At 38.3% G+C, this 13,488-nt stretch overlaps 3 protein-coding genes across 4 annotated transcripts in view; 2 read left to right on the top strand and 1 right to left on the bottom strand.

Moving 5' to 3' along the window:
- The window catches only part of LOC100186885 (activin receptor type-2A-like), a 5,317-nt gene extending 1,373 nt beyond the window's left edge, over positions 1-3,944 (bottom strand). The window contains exons 1-11 of the mRNA XM_026838664.1: positions 3,795-3,944; positions 3,373-3,430; positions 2,826-3,110; positions 2,676-2,765; positions 2,562-2,613; positions 2,055-2,099; positions 1,905-1,997; positions 1,696-1,754; positions 1,262-1,416; positions 840-954; positions 220-362 (exon numbers count right to left, since the gene is read on the bottom strand). Coding sequence (XP_026694465.1) covers positions 220-362; positions 840-954; positions 1,262-1,416; positions 1,696-1,754; positions 1,905-1,997; positions 2,055-2,099; positions 2,562-2,613; positions 2,676-2,765; positions 2,826-3,110; positions 3,373-3,430; positions 3,795-3,890 — 1,191 coding nt within the window. The 5' untranslated portion in view covers positions 3,891-3,944. The remainder of the gene's footprint in view (positions 1-219; positions 363-839; positions 955-1,261; positions 1,417-1,695; positions 1,755-1,904; positions 1,998-2,054; positions 2,100-2,561; positions 2,614-2,675; positions 2,766-2,825; positions 3,111-3,372; positions 3,431-3,794) is intronic.
- Positions 3,945-6,570: 2,626 nt separating this feature from the next.
- On the top strand, positions 6,571-10,575 carry not1 (Not1 protein). 2 transcript variants are annotated; one of them, NM_001032429.1, is given in 8 exon segments: positions 6,594-6,779; positions 7,115-7,229; positions 7,464-7,783; positions 8,129-8,261; positions 8,738-9,018; positions 9,339-9,471; positions 9,734-9,925; positions 10,122-10,575. In NM_001032429.1, coding segments are annotated over 7 exon segments (1,347 nt in total). In that variant the 5' UTR covers positions 6,594-6,601; the 3' UTR covers positions 9,921-9,925; positions 10,122-10,575.
- Positions 10,576-11,432: 857 nt separating this feature from the next.
- On the top strand, positions 11,433-13,379 carry LOC100183698. The gene is made up of 3 exons (XM_002120932.5): positions 11,433-11,713; positions 12,343-12,469; positions 12,971-13,379. The coding sequence occupies exons 1-3, from the start codon at positions 11,512-11,514 to the stop codon at positions 13,071-13,073; spliced, it is 432 nt and encodes a 143-aa protein (XP_002120968.1). The 5' UTR covers positions 11,433-11,511; the 3' UTR covers positions 13,074-13,379.
- The last annotated feature ends 109 nt before the right edge of the window (positions 13,380-13,488 follow it).

Raw genomic sequence — 13,488 nt, forward strand, 5'->3', positions numbered from 1 at the left:
AAATGGATTATAAAACATCTTCACGACTTCCATAGACCGTTGTTAACTGTTTAAACACGATCAGGCTATTTGGATATTATGTGTTAAAGGTGTCCCATCTTCCCTCACTCTACTATAGGTAACGGTTTGTGGAATAAAATGATAAAATCGTGGAATAAACGACGAACAGTGTACCGGTCGGTGGGATAAACGACATACATTGTACCAGAACACTTTTACCTGGGCGTACATGTTTCCCGTTACGTCATCAGTGACGTCATCGATCACCATAGAAACACCGAAGTCGGTAAGAACCAACGTAAGATCTTGGTTGACCAGGAAGTTTGAACTGCAGATATCTCTATGAGCTATACGGGGCTTGTCTGTAAGATGGATGGTTGAATGTAACTTGATTTATCCTCGTATGGCTGGATTTTATCAGTTTTTATGTATGGCTGTTTTTATGTTTTCTTTTTTTTTATGTATTGTTAATAATTTGGACAACCGATTAGTGACCACTGGGTTGGAGCAATTGCCGTTAAGTATCTTGCCCAAGGACACATACACCCACAATGGTAGCAGTGACGAGCGAACCCATTACCTCTGGGTTGGAGGCAAGGGCGCCAACCACTTTGTCATGTTATGTAGTTCCTTTTGTAAAATAATTAGTTAGTTATTTAATGAAGGAATGATAAATATACGATTCTACAAAACACGACTCTATATAAGGGCGTTATTGAAAAATTTAAAATACGATCAGAAAATGTGGCATATTATGTTTTAACGGCATCCATCTTACCCCACGGTACTGTATACATATATATATAAGCAGTACGAAATGACGTAACAATTGTCTTTACCTCCGTCATAATTGATCTCATGCATGAATGCAACAGCGCTTGTGACGTCACAGAGCATATTGATGCACTTCTTTAATCCAATTGTGTTTTGATCAAGAAAGTTTCGTAAATTGCCCTAAAAATGAAGTTATTCGAATACGTTTGTTAAAGTAGTAGAACAAAAATTACGACACGGCTTGATGATGTCACCATTGTTTGCGTATGTATCTTTGGGCAAGACACTTAACGACTACTGCTAATACCCAGTGGTCACTAATGTAAAACAATCATCCATGGTCCATATATAAAGACAATCATCCACAAAGTTACATACGTGGTAAACTGTAAGCGGGCACGAGGTGTATGAAACAGAACACCCATGTTATAATCGTTGTCCCGCCAGCATGCGAGGATAAATAAGCTACATACATTCAATCATTCACCTTTGTAGAATATTGTAGAATGATTCCATTCTTTCCACCGACGATTCGCGTTCCATAATACGTCACAATGCGATCGTCACAGCGCATGCGCAACAATTCGTGAATGTTTACCTCGTTGTCATGGCAACGTCTGCTATCGGATGTATCGAGGGCAACTATGACGTAATAAAGTGGTTTATTTTTTATAATAGATATAACGATGATATGTTTTAAGTTACAAAAACTCGTTTTTTTTTAAATGCAACAACTTGTAAGCGGGCACGAGGTGTATGAAAGAGAAAATCCGTGTTATAACGACTGTTGTTGCCCACCATACGAGGATAAATAAGTTACATACGTGGTAACTTGCAAGCGGGCACGAGGTGTATGAAAGAGAAAATCCGTGTTATAACGACTGTCGTGCGAGGAAAAATAAGTTACATTCATTCACTTACCTTTAAAACAAAGATCCAAAGCGCAATCCTGGTTTTTCCCTTTGGCTTTGTACACAATACTAAAATGAATATCAAGGTTACAATTATGAAGTATAGACTCATTATACTGTAGCAGATGTTTCACCAAGCCCACTAAGCCTTTTACAAGCACTGATATTGCCAACAGTTTTTATTTAAAGAAAAAAACTAATTACGTTTTATATGTTTACCCAAATTTTCCCATGCCAATGACGTCTTTAAAGTCCACTGTAACGTCACATACAACTTTGTCTTCCGATAAATTGGAATCTAACGTCACAGACCTGAAGATAAATTAACTTATTAAAATGACCAAACATATTTATATTTAAATAACTTACTTAGCTAACGGCGTTGCATCTTCTTTTACTTCGTCACGGGTGATACTAAAAATAGAAACAATATAACACTGATAAAAATGTATGTAACTTATTTTCCTCGCACGACAGTCGTTATATACACGGGTGTTCTGTTTCATACACCTCGTGCTTGCTTACAAGTTGCCACGTATGTGACTTATTTATCCTCGCATGGCGGGGCAACGACAGTCGTTATAACACGGGTGTTCTGTTTCATACACCTCGAGCCCGCTTACAAGTTTCCACGTATGTGACTTATTTATCCTCGCATGGCGGGGCAACGACAGTCGTTATAACACGGGTGTTCTGTTTCATACACCTCGTGCTTGCTTACAAGTTGCCACGTATGTGACTTATTTATCCTCGCATGGCGGGGCAACGACGGTCGTTATAACATGGGTGTTGTGTATTAGAAAACAATTATACTTATACTATATATCATATATACCAATGCTGACGTAATCACGTAAATAAAACAAACAAACTCACTTTTGCCGAATATGATGACATAGTTTGTCTTGGAACATCTGTGACGTCAAAACTGTAGACAAAAATATTTACTATGACATCACTGCAACGTCATTATTATTATTATTACATCACCTTTACGTAACAAGTAGGAGCAGATGGCGAACAATGACGTGATTATGACGCAATAAGTGACAGCATTCATCCATATCGGGTACGATGTTTCTATAATGACGTAACAATTACTCGGATTTTATCTTTTGTTGACGTCATAATATAACTTACCGAATGCCGTAGTTCTCGTTGACATAAAAGACGTAACTTCAGTCTGTGACGTCATTTCAGTTTGTGACGTCATAAACCTCATTTTCCGACTCAATGGGGTATCCCGCGACGTCACAAAGTTGTTACAGCCATCTTTTGTGCAACAACAAATCTTTAATGTGACGTCATCAGTTGGTGACGCGTATTTAGCGTTTTCTTTATAATCACTCGGACTGAGACGGGCGGAGCGGATGGTTCTACAGTGGTCGCTTGAACAGTTGTAGCTATTATGCCTCCTTAAACAACCTGAATAATGGAATGACAGTTTATTTATCACTTCGAATACGATAACGAGGACCAGAACAATCAAAATACACAATCTACATTAAAACTAGTGTTGGCATACTTTGGATAAAAATGTTTGTGTAATTTGCTGCATAAATTGTATTTATCTCGTCGAATACGATAGCAAAAATCTATATACTTAAAACACCAGCATTGAGCCTCGAACCCAGGCACCCCTTGGCTTTTATACAAGCACTTTTACCAAACTTGAACTATGTCTTACCTTGATAAGTGAATTCTTTTAGTTTTCCATTCAATTCTTGCCAACTAGCCGTGCAACCCTGTTTGTACAGGCGGGTTAAAAACTTTATATGAGTTTTAGTTAATAGTTTTCATTCCTACTCGCTTACGAGTTACCACGTATGTAACTTTGTGGGCAATTATTAGTTTTACTGGCTTGGTCAGTTGAATCAATAAATGTAACTTATTTATCCTAGCATGGTACGACAGTCGTTATAACACGGGTGTTCTGTTTCATACACTTCGTACGAGTCATCTCGTATGTTATTTTGTAGGTTATTGCTTTCTGCGGGTTTTTTGCAACCGGCGACCATAATCACCGCATTTGCCCTTATCAGAAACACTGCTATAAATACATTCGGTCCACCACAAACGTAGCTATAAATACATGGCATGCATAGTTACCCCCACGCCCAAAGGGCAATCGACCAATTCTCTTTTCCTCCCGTTGTTTTTACTGAAGCTCCAACACTTGGTCGAATTCACAATGGTATTTACCATCGTATGTTTAACGCAGGTAATACAGCAAGCCTGAGATTCTGTATGCAAACGTGCTTAAGTAAGCTAAACTTTATAGGCTACAATAAAAAAAAGATAAACCATAAAACTACAACGTTTTAAGACCAATGTAGGATAAAAAAATGGCTGTCTTTTGTATTAAAAAATACATTTTAATATTAATAACAATTGCGCTATATATCTCATCTTAACGTTATTTCGCATGATAGATAACCATGGTCGACGCTTACTGCTGACCATATAAAACATATTATGATTTTAAAACTGAGTTTGCATCCAAACCAACGCCCTGCTTTTGTTAACACCACAGTGTAAGTACGTTCTTTGTAAGTCCAAGTCCAAAAGGCCGTGTAAGTAATGCATTACTTATTGGGAATAAAGGCGAACTGCAGTTTGTGGTTGCTGTTAAAATACAAAGCAAAACATTGCGGCAGATTTTAACTCTTACTCAGTTCCTGGTTAATTATATATGTACTAACTGGCGCGCTCGCCTCGTAATTACTGAGTTTATAACGTTATGTAAACGTGAACTTGAGTGACTTATCCATGGTTGCGACTCTTATGCCCACGGTCGAGTTGCTGAAGCTATTGCAGTGTGTGGATAAGCAGACATGACTTTTGGTTGGTTTGATCATTTATATCCTCGTGGGTGGGAACTTAAGTGACTTATCCATGGTTGCCACTCCCATGCCCACAGTCGAGTTGCTGAAACTATTGCAGTGTGTGGATAAGCAGACATGACTTTAGGGGGAACCTGAGCAACTTTTAAGTCTCTTTCACAGCTACATTCAATAAACTCCACTAAAAAATCTCTCGCTGCATAAAATACAAATACCCTTTAACGAATATACATATAATACCCTTCATACGCCACAAGAACATCTACTGTATACTGATAACATACCACGAATGCAAATTCATTCTGAAAACATTTCATCCAAAATGCTATACTTGCACCTGTAAACACATTCTACGCATATTATAACCTCTAATCTCAAGCTGGAGCCGAACAGCTGATATACAGCAAACTCCCATAACTGGATAACGAAGATTAAAATTACTTGAAAGTCTTCCTGTAGTATGGTTACAATGCAAATGCGGTTTCTTATCTTGTGCATTACAAGATTACTTCGATGTTAGGAAGGAAGTCGATGTTTTTTTGTTCTTTCACAGCGTTAAACGCCGCTTAAAAAGAACAAACAAGGAAATATCTACGCTGACCTGCGCTGAACAACGCTGGGTGTAGATATTACTTTGTTCGTTCTTTTTTACACCGAGGCGAGTTACGCTGTAGTGTAAACGTCGCTTAAAAGAACAAACAAAGAAATATCTACGCTGACCTGCGCTGAACAACGCTGGGTGTAGATATTACTTTGTTCGTTCTTTTTACACCGAGGCGAGTTACGCTGTAGTGTAAACGTCGCTTAAAAGAACAAACAAAGAAATATCTACGCTGACCTGCGCTGAACAACGCTGGGTGTAGATATTACTTTGTTCGTTCTTTTTACACCGAGGCGAGTTACGCTGTAGTGTAAACGTCGCTTAAATATTTTTTTGACGAGCTATGGGCTTTTCTGTGTGAACGCCAAAAACCACCGGATTGGTTAATATTTAAATACATTTATGACAAAACAACAGCTTTGTTAAACAACAAGGCTTGCATATGAACAAACAGAGGCCATGTATAGTTCCCATGTTGTTTACTTTAACTTCACTGTGGTAACAATCACTGTTTATTATCAAATAATTGCATTTCATTACCTTTAAAAGGGTGCAATGCCGTCATAATGCATATTAATTGCAAATAATTATAACAAAGGGTCATAATTACGACGTCATGTAGTCAATTATGACGAAATAAAACACAAAATGTTTTTTTTTTTTGCAAAGTTAGTTAAAAGAACACGAAAAAACGTGACAAAAAGATGATTCGGCGACAGAACGCGATTTGATTAATGACAATGTATCGCGCCACCCGACTGTAACGTCACAGATATCATTTAGAAGACACGACTTATTTATGACGTAACAGATACGCTGGGTGTGGTGAAACAATGGCTATTATTTGGTCATAAATATTTGAGTGACCTACAGGCACTTAGGTGCCAAAAACAAGAGCAATTAGTTGAGGCATGAACGCGAAAACGCTTTCTGTTGCAAGTGACCAGTTGACGCAAAGAGAGACAGATAAACGGACAGGAACAGACAGTGTATTAAGAACTTGATTTAACTGATGTGGAACTCCTTTAGTGAGAAAGCTCTAAGGCAGACGTTTGCATATATGTGCATAAGGTGTATGGTACTGTGGGCTAAGATACCGTTAGCAGATGATAATAAATATTCACTATTTTCTAATCGGGTTTTTAACAATTAACAACGCTCTTTAAGACTCGAGATGATACGAATATATATTTCTGTAAAGATTTTCTTGTTTACTATTAAATGGGTCGAAAAAAGAGAACGAAAAACTGACCCATCTTACCCCAACCTGATAGATATTTCTTTGTTTGTTCTTTTTACATCCAGGCAAGTAACGCTGTAGTGTAAAAGTCGTTTAAAAAAAATAAACAAAGAAATATCTACGCTAAAAACGCTGGGTGTATATAGATATGATGGGCAACAAAACCCAATCAAATACGTTCATTTAAAATGTTCTTAGTAGACAGGTAAACTATTACAAATAATCCAAAATTATGAAGTTGTTTACGATATTATGCCTGTCTGTGACGTCACTATACGCGGTCCAAGGTTTCATTTGCCGCGATGGATTCGAATTAACATCGGCTGGGATTCATAATATGGAAAATAAAAACGACTGCGGGGCTTGCCTGCGAATGGAGGCGTCGGCGTTCATGTACGGGTTTCTTGCAAGTAAGGCTGGCCATTGTAATTTATATGAATGTAACTTGTAGTTGTATAAGTATTTTATATACGAATGTAACTTATTTATCCTCGCATGGCGGGACAATGACAGTCGTTATAACACGAGTGTTCTGCTCCATACACCTCGTGTCCGCTTACAAGTTACCACGTATGTAACTTTGTGGGTGATTTTTCGGAAGTTTTAAAGTGTATGAAACAGAAAACCTGTGTTATAAAGATTGTGTTTGCCCAGCCAAGCGAGGATAAATAAAATACTAAGCTACATATCTGTAATAGGCGTGGTTAGTTTTATTCTTTCAAATAAATGTTATTTCGCCTCACAGCCAACCTTACCATGCAATCGTGTGCTCACCAATATAACTGCTCACAAGTGGACTGCAGGACCGCAGCAACGCTCTTTACAAGCGGTGGTGGGAGACAAAGCGTGATTACTAACGTGTAAGTTTACTCATGTTTTTGCCTGAACCCAGGATTCCTGGTTCTGCAACCCTGGCTTGAGTTCGAACCCAGGATCCCTGGTTCTCCAACCCTGGCTTGAGTTCGAACCCAGGATCCCTGGTTCTTCAATCCTAGCACGGATATCTCCCATGCTGTTTTTCGTTTCAAGTTACAATCACACCACGCCCATTAAAACAACTTTCGATTATTGACATTTCATGATTCTATTTATAGAACATGCAACGTGGTTTGTTGCTACCAAGACGGTTGTAACGAGAACACCATATCTGAAATACTAAGCAACCCAGAAATTTTACAAGCACCAACAACAACAACAACAACAACAACAACAGAAAAACCCACGACTACAGTACAAGCTGGGGAAGTCCCTGTACCGGAACCAGGGCCCGGATACGACCTGTATTGCGCCACAGGGTATACGTTAACATCTGCATTAATGTACCGGGATATTTGGAACGTGACCAAGTGTACGGGTAACCAGGCAAAATGTATCAGGGCGAAAGCTGATGTGTTGGCAGCGGGTATATTTGAAGGTAAGTTTGAATGCAAGTGTAATACACAATATTTGGCGCGCCTGCGTCTATCCCAGAGGGTGCTATCATCAAGATTCTATATCAATTATATTCTTATATTTATGAATACTTATATTCTATTTCTATACAACACGTGTGAAGTACAACTTAAGAGTTAGCCTATTACCCAACACCCAAAATGCTACTATCCAGAGTATAGATCCAACTGAGGCATTTTTTTTACACGCCGTAATAGAGATTCTATACGGGGGAGGTCTTTTTCAGTGAGACGCGCCAGGGAAGCTATAAATTAAGCGTGGGCCTTTGTGCGTCAGCCTTTACCCAGCGGACTTTTTTACTTTCCAGCCAACGTCACAGCCGGTATGTGTGTGACGCAACAACAGTGCAAGAATACAACTTGTGGCAATCTTGCGCAATTATTTATTTTAGCAAATCCAACGATTCAAGCGCAATTATTTGGAATACAGTTCGTTGTAAGGTAAGTTATAGGCGTCTATAGGGGTGTGCATGGGTGAATAATGACATATAGTTAGGTGGGGGAACGGGACACCTTTAGCACAGAATATCTAAATATCCTAATCGCGTTTTAAACAATTAACAGCGGCCTTTTGGAGTCGTGCGGATACGGTTTTATAATTCGTTGAATGTTCTTTGTTTACTACCAACCGGGACGGTAAATATAATGAAAAGTTGTTCCTTTTTCCCACCCTACTGTATATATAATGTAATGAGTTTAAACATATCAATGTCACGTTTGAAGATTTTTAAACCGTTGTTTTTTCTGTAAAACGGTCTTGCTTTAGATGGCCACAATTTCCACAAATTTATTCTTATACAGTGGGTTTGTGGTTAAAAATATGAACACGTTTTTTGAGGCGCTGTTTTTCAGTTAGGTAGTATTGCTTTAAATTGTTACACGTTATAACAATAACGGTATATACACCTCACAATCAGGACTTGTGACATGGCATGCTGTGCTGCTAACGAGTGCAACGAAAACGAGATCTCGGTCATAAAAAGCGACCCTGCTCTACAAATACCCCCTACAAATACAACGGCACCAACTGGGGAATCCCCCACGCCGGGAATGGCAACCCAGCTGAGTTGTTTAGAAGGATATAATCTTACTTCGTCCGTCGCTAATTTTGCTGATTGGAATATTAAAGCATGCACAGGGCAAAACACAATGTGTATGAGGGCGAATGCAAAAGTTAAAGCGCAAGGAAGGATTGAAGGTAATTATAACAGACAATCGTGGAGTCGTAATTATACAACATCGTAATATATAACGCTTAGGGGTTCAAGTCCCGTCGCTGCTACCATTGTGGGCTTATATGTTTTTGGGCAAGATACTTAAGAGAAATTGCTCCAGCCCAGTGGTTACTCGGTTGTCTAAATTATCAGCTATATTCATATATGAAAACAATCACCCACAAAGTTACATGCGTAGTAACTCGTAAGCGGGCACGAGGTGTATGAAACATAACACCAGTGTGATAAAGACTGTGCACGCTAGGATGTTTGTTTAAGTTGTATTAAATATATTTCTTTCCAGCCAACGTCACGACAGGCATGTGTGTGACGCAACAACAGTGTAATAATTTATCTTGTGACGCATTAGCTGATATGTTTGTTAATGCGACTGCTCAAGTACAAAATCAATTCAGAGGAATGACATTTGACGTAACGTAAGTTATTCTTTGTATTTTGCTAAAGTTTTAATTTGCTGTCTACTGTCAGCTTGCGGCAACGAAATATCGTTAAAGGCGGCAATTTTGACCATTTTATACTTATTTTACGGTGCTGAACCAACTCTGGCCTACATCCCAGGTCTCAGGTGTGCCTCACTGAAGACCTTATACCGTTATACCCATATAGAAAATGCAATGCCACATACAACGAATGCATTATACATATACAAACTACCGATTCAAGTTCACCTATTTACAGATCCTGCTCGCATTTCTGCTGCAATGAAAACAACTGCAACCGCTATGCGACCAAACTAATTGAAACTATGGCTTACACGACAGCAGAACCTGTAAACAAACCAAGGAGCTCAGCAACTACGAATCGCGGACGTTTCTTCACCGTTTTGTCTCTCGCTTTCGTATTTAGCAGCGTCATTTTAATCTAGCTTAACCGGTATATAGATATAGTAGGGTGGGGCAAGATGGGACACCTTGAGCACATAATATCCAAATACCCTGACCGTGTTTTAAACAATTACGAACGGTTTATTGGAGTCGTGAGATTACGGTTTTATAATTCTTTGAATTTTCTTTGTTTACTACCAAATGGGATGAGAAAATATAATGAAAAGGTGTCGCATCTTCCCCCACCCTACTATCTTGATAAATGCAGCGTTAACAAACGAATCGTTTTTACTTGAGTTTAAAGCCAAAGCCGGTATTACAACCAATACACTTAGAAACAACATTTTTCTTACCATTTTTCGACGCAGCCCGATAACATGTTGCATAAAACTCAGATATACTATTTAACCCAATATATTGATACGTGATACGCCTATTGATACGTTACAGATAACTGCCATTTTCCACGATCGTATTTTCGAACAGTGCCAATCGTGTACAACACAAAAAAACTACCATTTTCTGTTTTAACGTAAACAGCACGTCCACTAAAATACTTGACTTTTAAAGTTTTACTACAAGCGCGATATTTTGAAATGATTTACTCTTATAACAATTGTGTCGGTAAATACACCTTATATTTATATATATATATACATGAAATTTGAATATACTGAACTTTACTTTGCATGTATACAAGCCGTGGCATTTTTTTGACTCGTATATCTGGTGAAAGAGAAGACAGTAAGACGCCTATATTATAACTTGACAGTGAACATGATGTGTATGAATACACCATGCGTATGGTGTTCCTAGTATATCAGAAGACAGCTATGTAATAACTCAACAGTGAGCATCAGGTAATGGACATACAAACAATATAGGTTAAAAACCTCGGTTAAATTATCGAGTCCAGACTCGATCTACTTAAGACAGAGTTTAAAGGCCCGACAGCTACGCAAACGTCGTATAACCTAACAGCTTATTTGCTGCAATCGTTATCATGTAGATTGTTATGTTGTTTACACCAAAAAACATGAGTGATTGAAACAAACAAATCAGCAACGTCGCGACTTCTATATATAGAAATGGAATTTCCTACGAACGTGTTGCCAGGCACGTAACAGACTTTCGTTTTCGAAAACAAGAAAAAGTACGCGATTTCCAAATACGATATAAGCTTACTACTAAAGCAGCGTTATTTAGTGCTTATATGTCGGTTTATATGATAGCTACCGTGTTAATATACGTTTACCCTTGAGGTATATCTATACAGTGAGTTTATATAGTCGCAGTTATTCGAACGGCGTTATAGACGATATTTGACGATCGCAGACTATTAATGCAAAAATGTTTGGAAAACTGACGAATTCAAAATTGAATATAAATTTATTAAGACTTCCTAAAATGACTTTTAAACACGAATTACATTGATTTAGCGCTGTTTCTGTATGATTCGAGGTGTATGGAGCCCTTATCCTCATTGTCGAGTTAGAACATATGGGCGACTTCGTATACACCTCAAGTTTACTACTTACTAATACAGATTACAATATATGTATTTTTTCAATGCCCAGGTTTAACATTTACCCAACCCTTTTACGTTAGCACAAGCTGATCTTAATTACAAGTATGGACTACAGACTTGTTATTATCTTAGCAATCGCCATAAACGCACTCACCTGTGAAGCCTTGGTGTGTGCCATTGGCCAGGTAACAAAGCTCGGGTCATACAGATACCGCTGGGCACGTAGAAGGATGACGTGTTCAGATAATGACGTATGTTTCAAACTTGAAATATCGTCGCCAGCAGAAGCGAATGGAGTTCACTACGGTTCGTATTTACGTTTATTAGGTGGGGTAAGATGGTCCACGTATACTAGGTGGGGTAGGATCGTACTTATGGTGGGTTGGGGTAAGATGGTACGTTTGGTGGGTTGGGGTAAGATGGTACATTTGGTGGGTTGGGGCAAGATGGTACGTATATTGGGTTGGGGTAAGATGGTACGTGTGGTGGTTGGAGTAAGATGGTCCACGTATAATACGATGGGGTAAGATCGTACTTATGGTGGGTTGGGGTAAGATGGTACGTGTGTTGGGTTGGGGTAAGATGGTACATATAGTGGGTTGGGGTAAGACGGCACGTATATTAGGTTGGGGTAAAATGGTCCACGTATTTCAGGTGGGGTAAGATGGTGCGTATATATTACAAGGGGTAAGATGGTTCATGTTTTCATTCAATTTTCTCGTTACATTTGGTAGTAAACAAAGAATGTTTAGAGAATTATACAACCGCCACAACCCGAAAAGAGTGTTGTTAATTGTTTAAAACACAATTAGGAAATATAAAACATTATTTGCTAACAGCCTAACAGTATTCAAATATTCATCTTACCCAGAAGTGCCCAACAGCATAAAGTACATAACGATCTAAAGCACATCTTTTTATGTTTAAATTCACAGCTGAGTTCATAAGATGGAAATGTATTGATCCCAGCATATGTTCGATGTCGTGCCCTGATGTTCTGCAACATATATATGATACTGACTATCTAAAGAGGAGCATTGATAGAGTGGAAAGTGAAACAAAGTAAGTTCTTGATACAAATATCTCAACTAAACGGTAAGCATGAGGTTTATAATTACACCATGTGTGTCTGGTTTATAGAAAGACACCCATGTTATAACTCAACAGTGAGCATGAGGTGTATGAATACACCATGCGTGTCTGGTTTATGGAGAGACACCCATGTTATACCTCAACAGTGAGCATGAGGTGTATGAATACACCATGTGTGTCTGGTGTATAGAAAGACACCCATGTTACAACTCAACAGTGAGCATGAGGTGTATGAATACACCATGCGTGTCTGGTTTATAGAAAGACACCCATGTTATTACTTGACAGGGAGCATGAGGTGAATGAAGCCACCATGTATGGTGTGCAACACCCGTGTATTAAACTCTTTGGTTTCCCACCCCGAGGATAAACATGAAAGTATCCTATCTCGACTGGAAGTGTATGAAGCCACCATGCATAAAGTGCTCATAAATCAAATCAATGGGTTTTCTAAAATAAATTGTTTTGCAGAGAATGCCGCTTTGGCTGCTGTAGAAACCAACAATGTAACTACAACACTGTCAATAGAATGAAACAACGCATTCAATCTGGAGAACTCATTGGCGTTCCTTAATTTAAAGTTTCATCTAATCTGTCTATCTTGTATTATAAATATAAAGCCATGCCCACTTATTGGTTATAAAATTATAGCAGTGACAAAACACTAAAACATTTGATTATAATTGTTCATATAAATTACTCATTATAACAGCATCTGTGTATATTAAATATCATGTTCAAAATGGTCCCTTTCTTATCGAAACTGGTTTAAAAAAAGAAGTAACTTAACCAATAGAGAATTCGAATGATAAATTAAGCAGTGTTAACTCAAATGAATACATTTAACTCTACATGGAGACAATGAATGTATGAAGTTACATTATGTAACATTGTAACTTATTTATTTTTGTGTGGTGGGGTGGGGCAACAACAGCTGTTATAATACAGATATTCTGTATCTTCTATTCCATACACCTCATGCCTACTTA

The sequence above is a fragment of the Ciona intestinalis genome, unplaced genomic scaffold (assembly GCF_000224145.3).
Source record: "Ciona intestinalis unplaced genomic scaffold, KH HT000101.2, whole genome shotgun sequence".
Classification (NCBI taxonomy): Eukaryota; Metazoa; Chordata; class Ascidiacea; order Phlebobranchia; family Cionidae; genus Ciona; species Ciona intestinalis.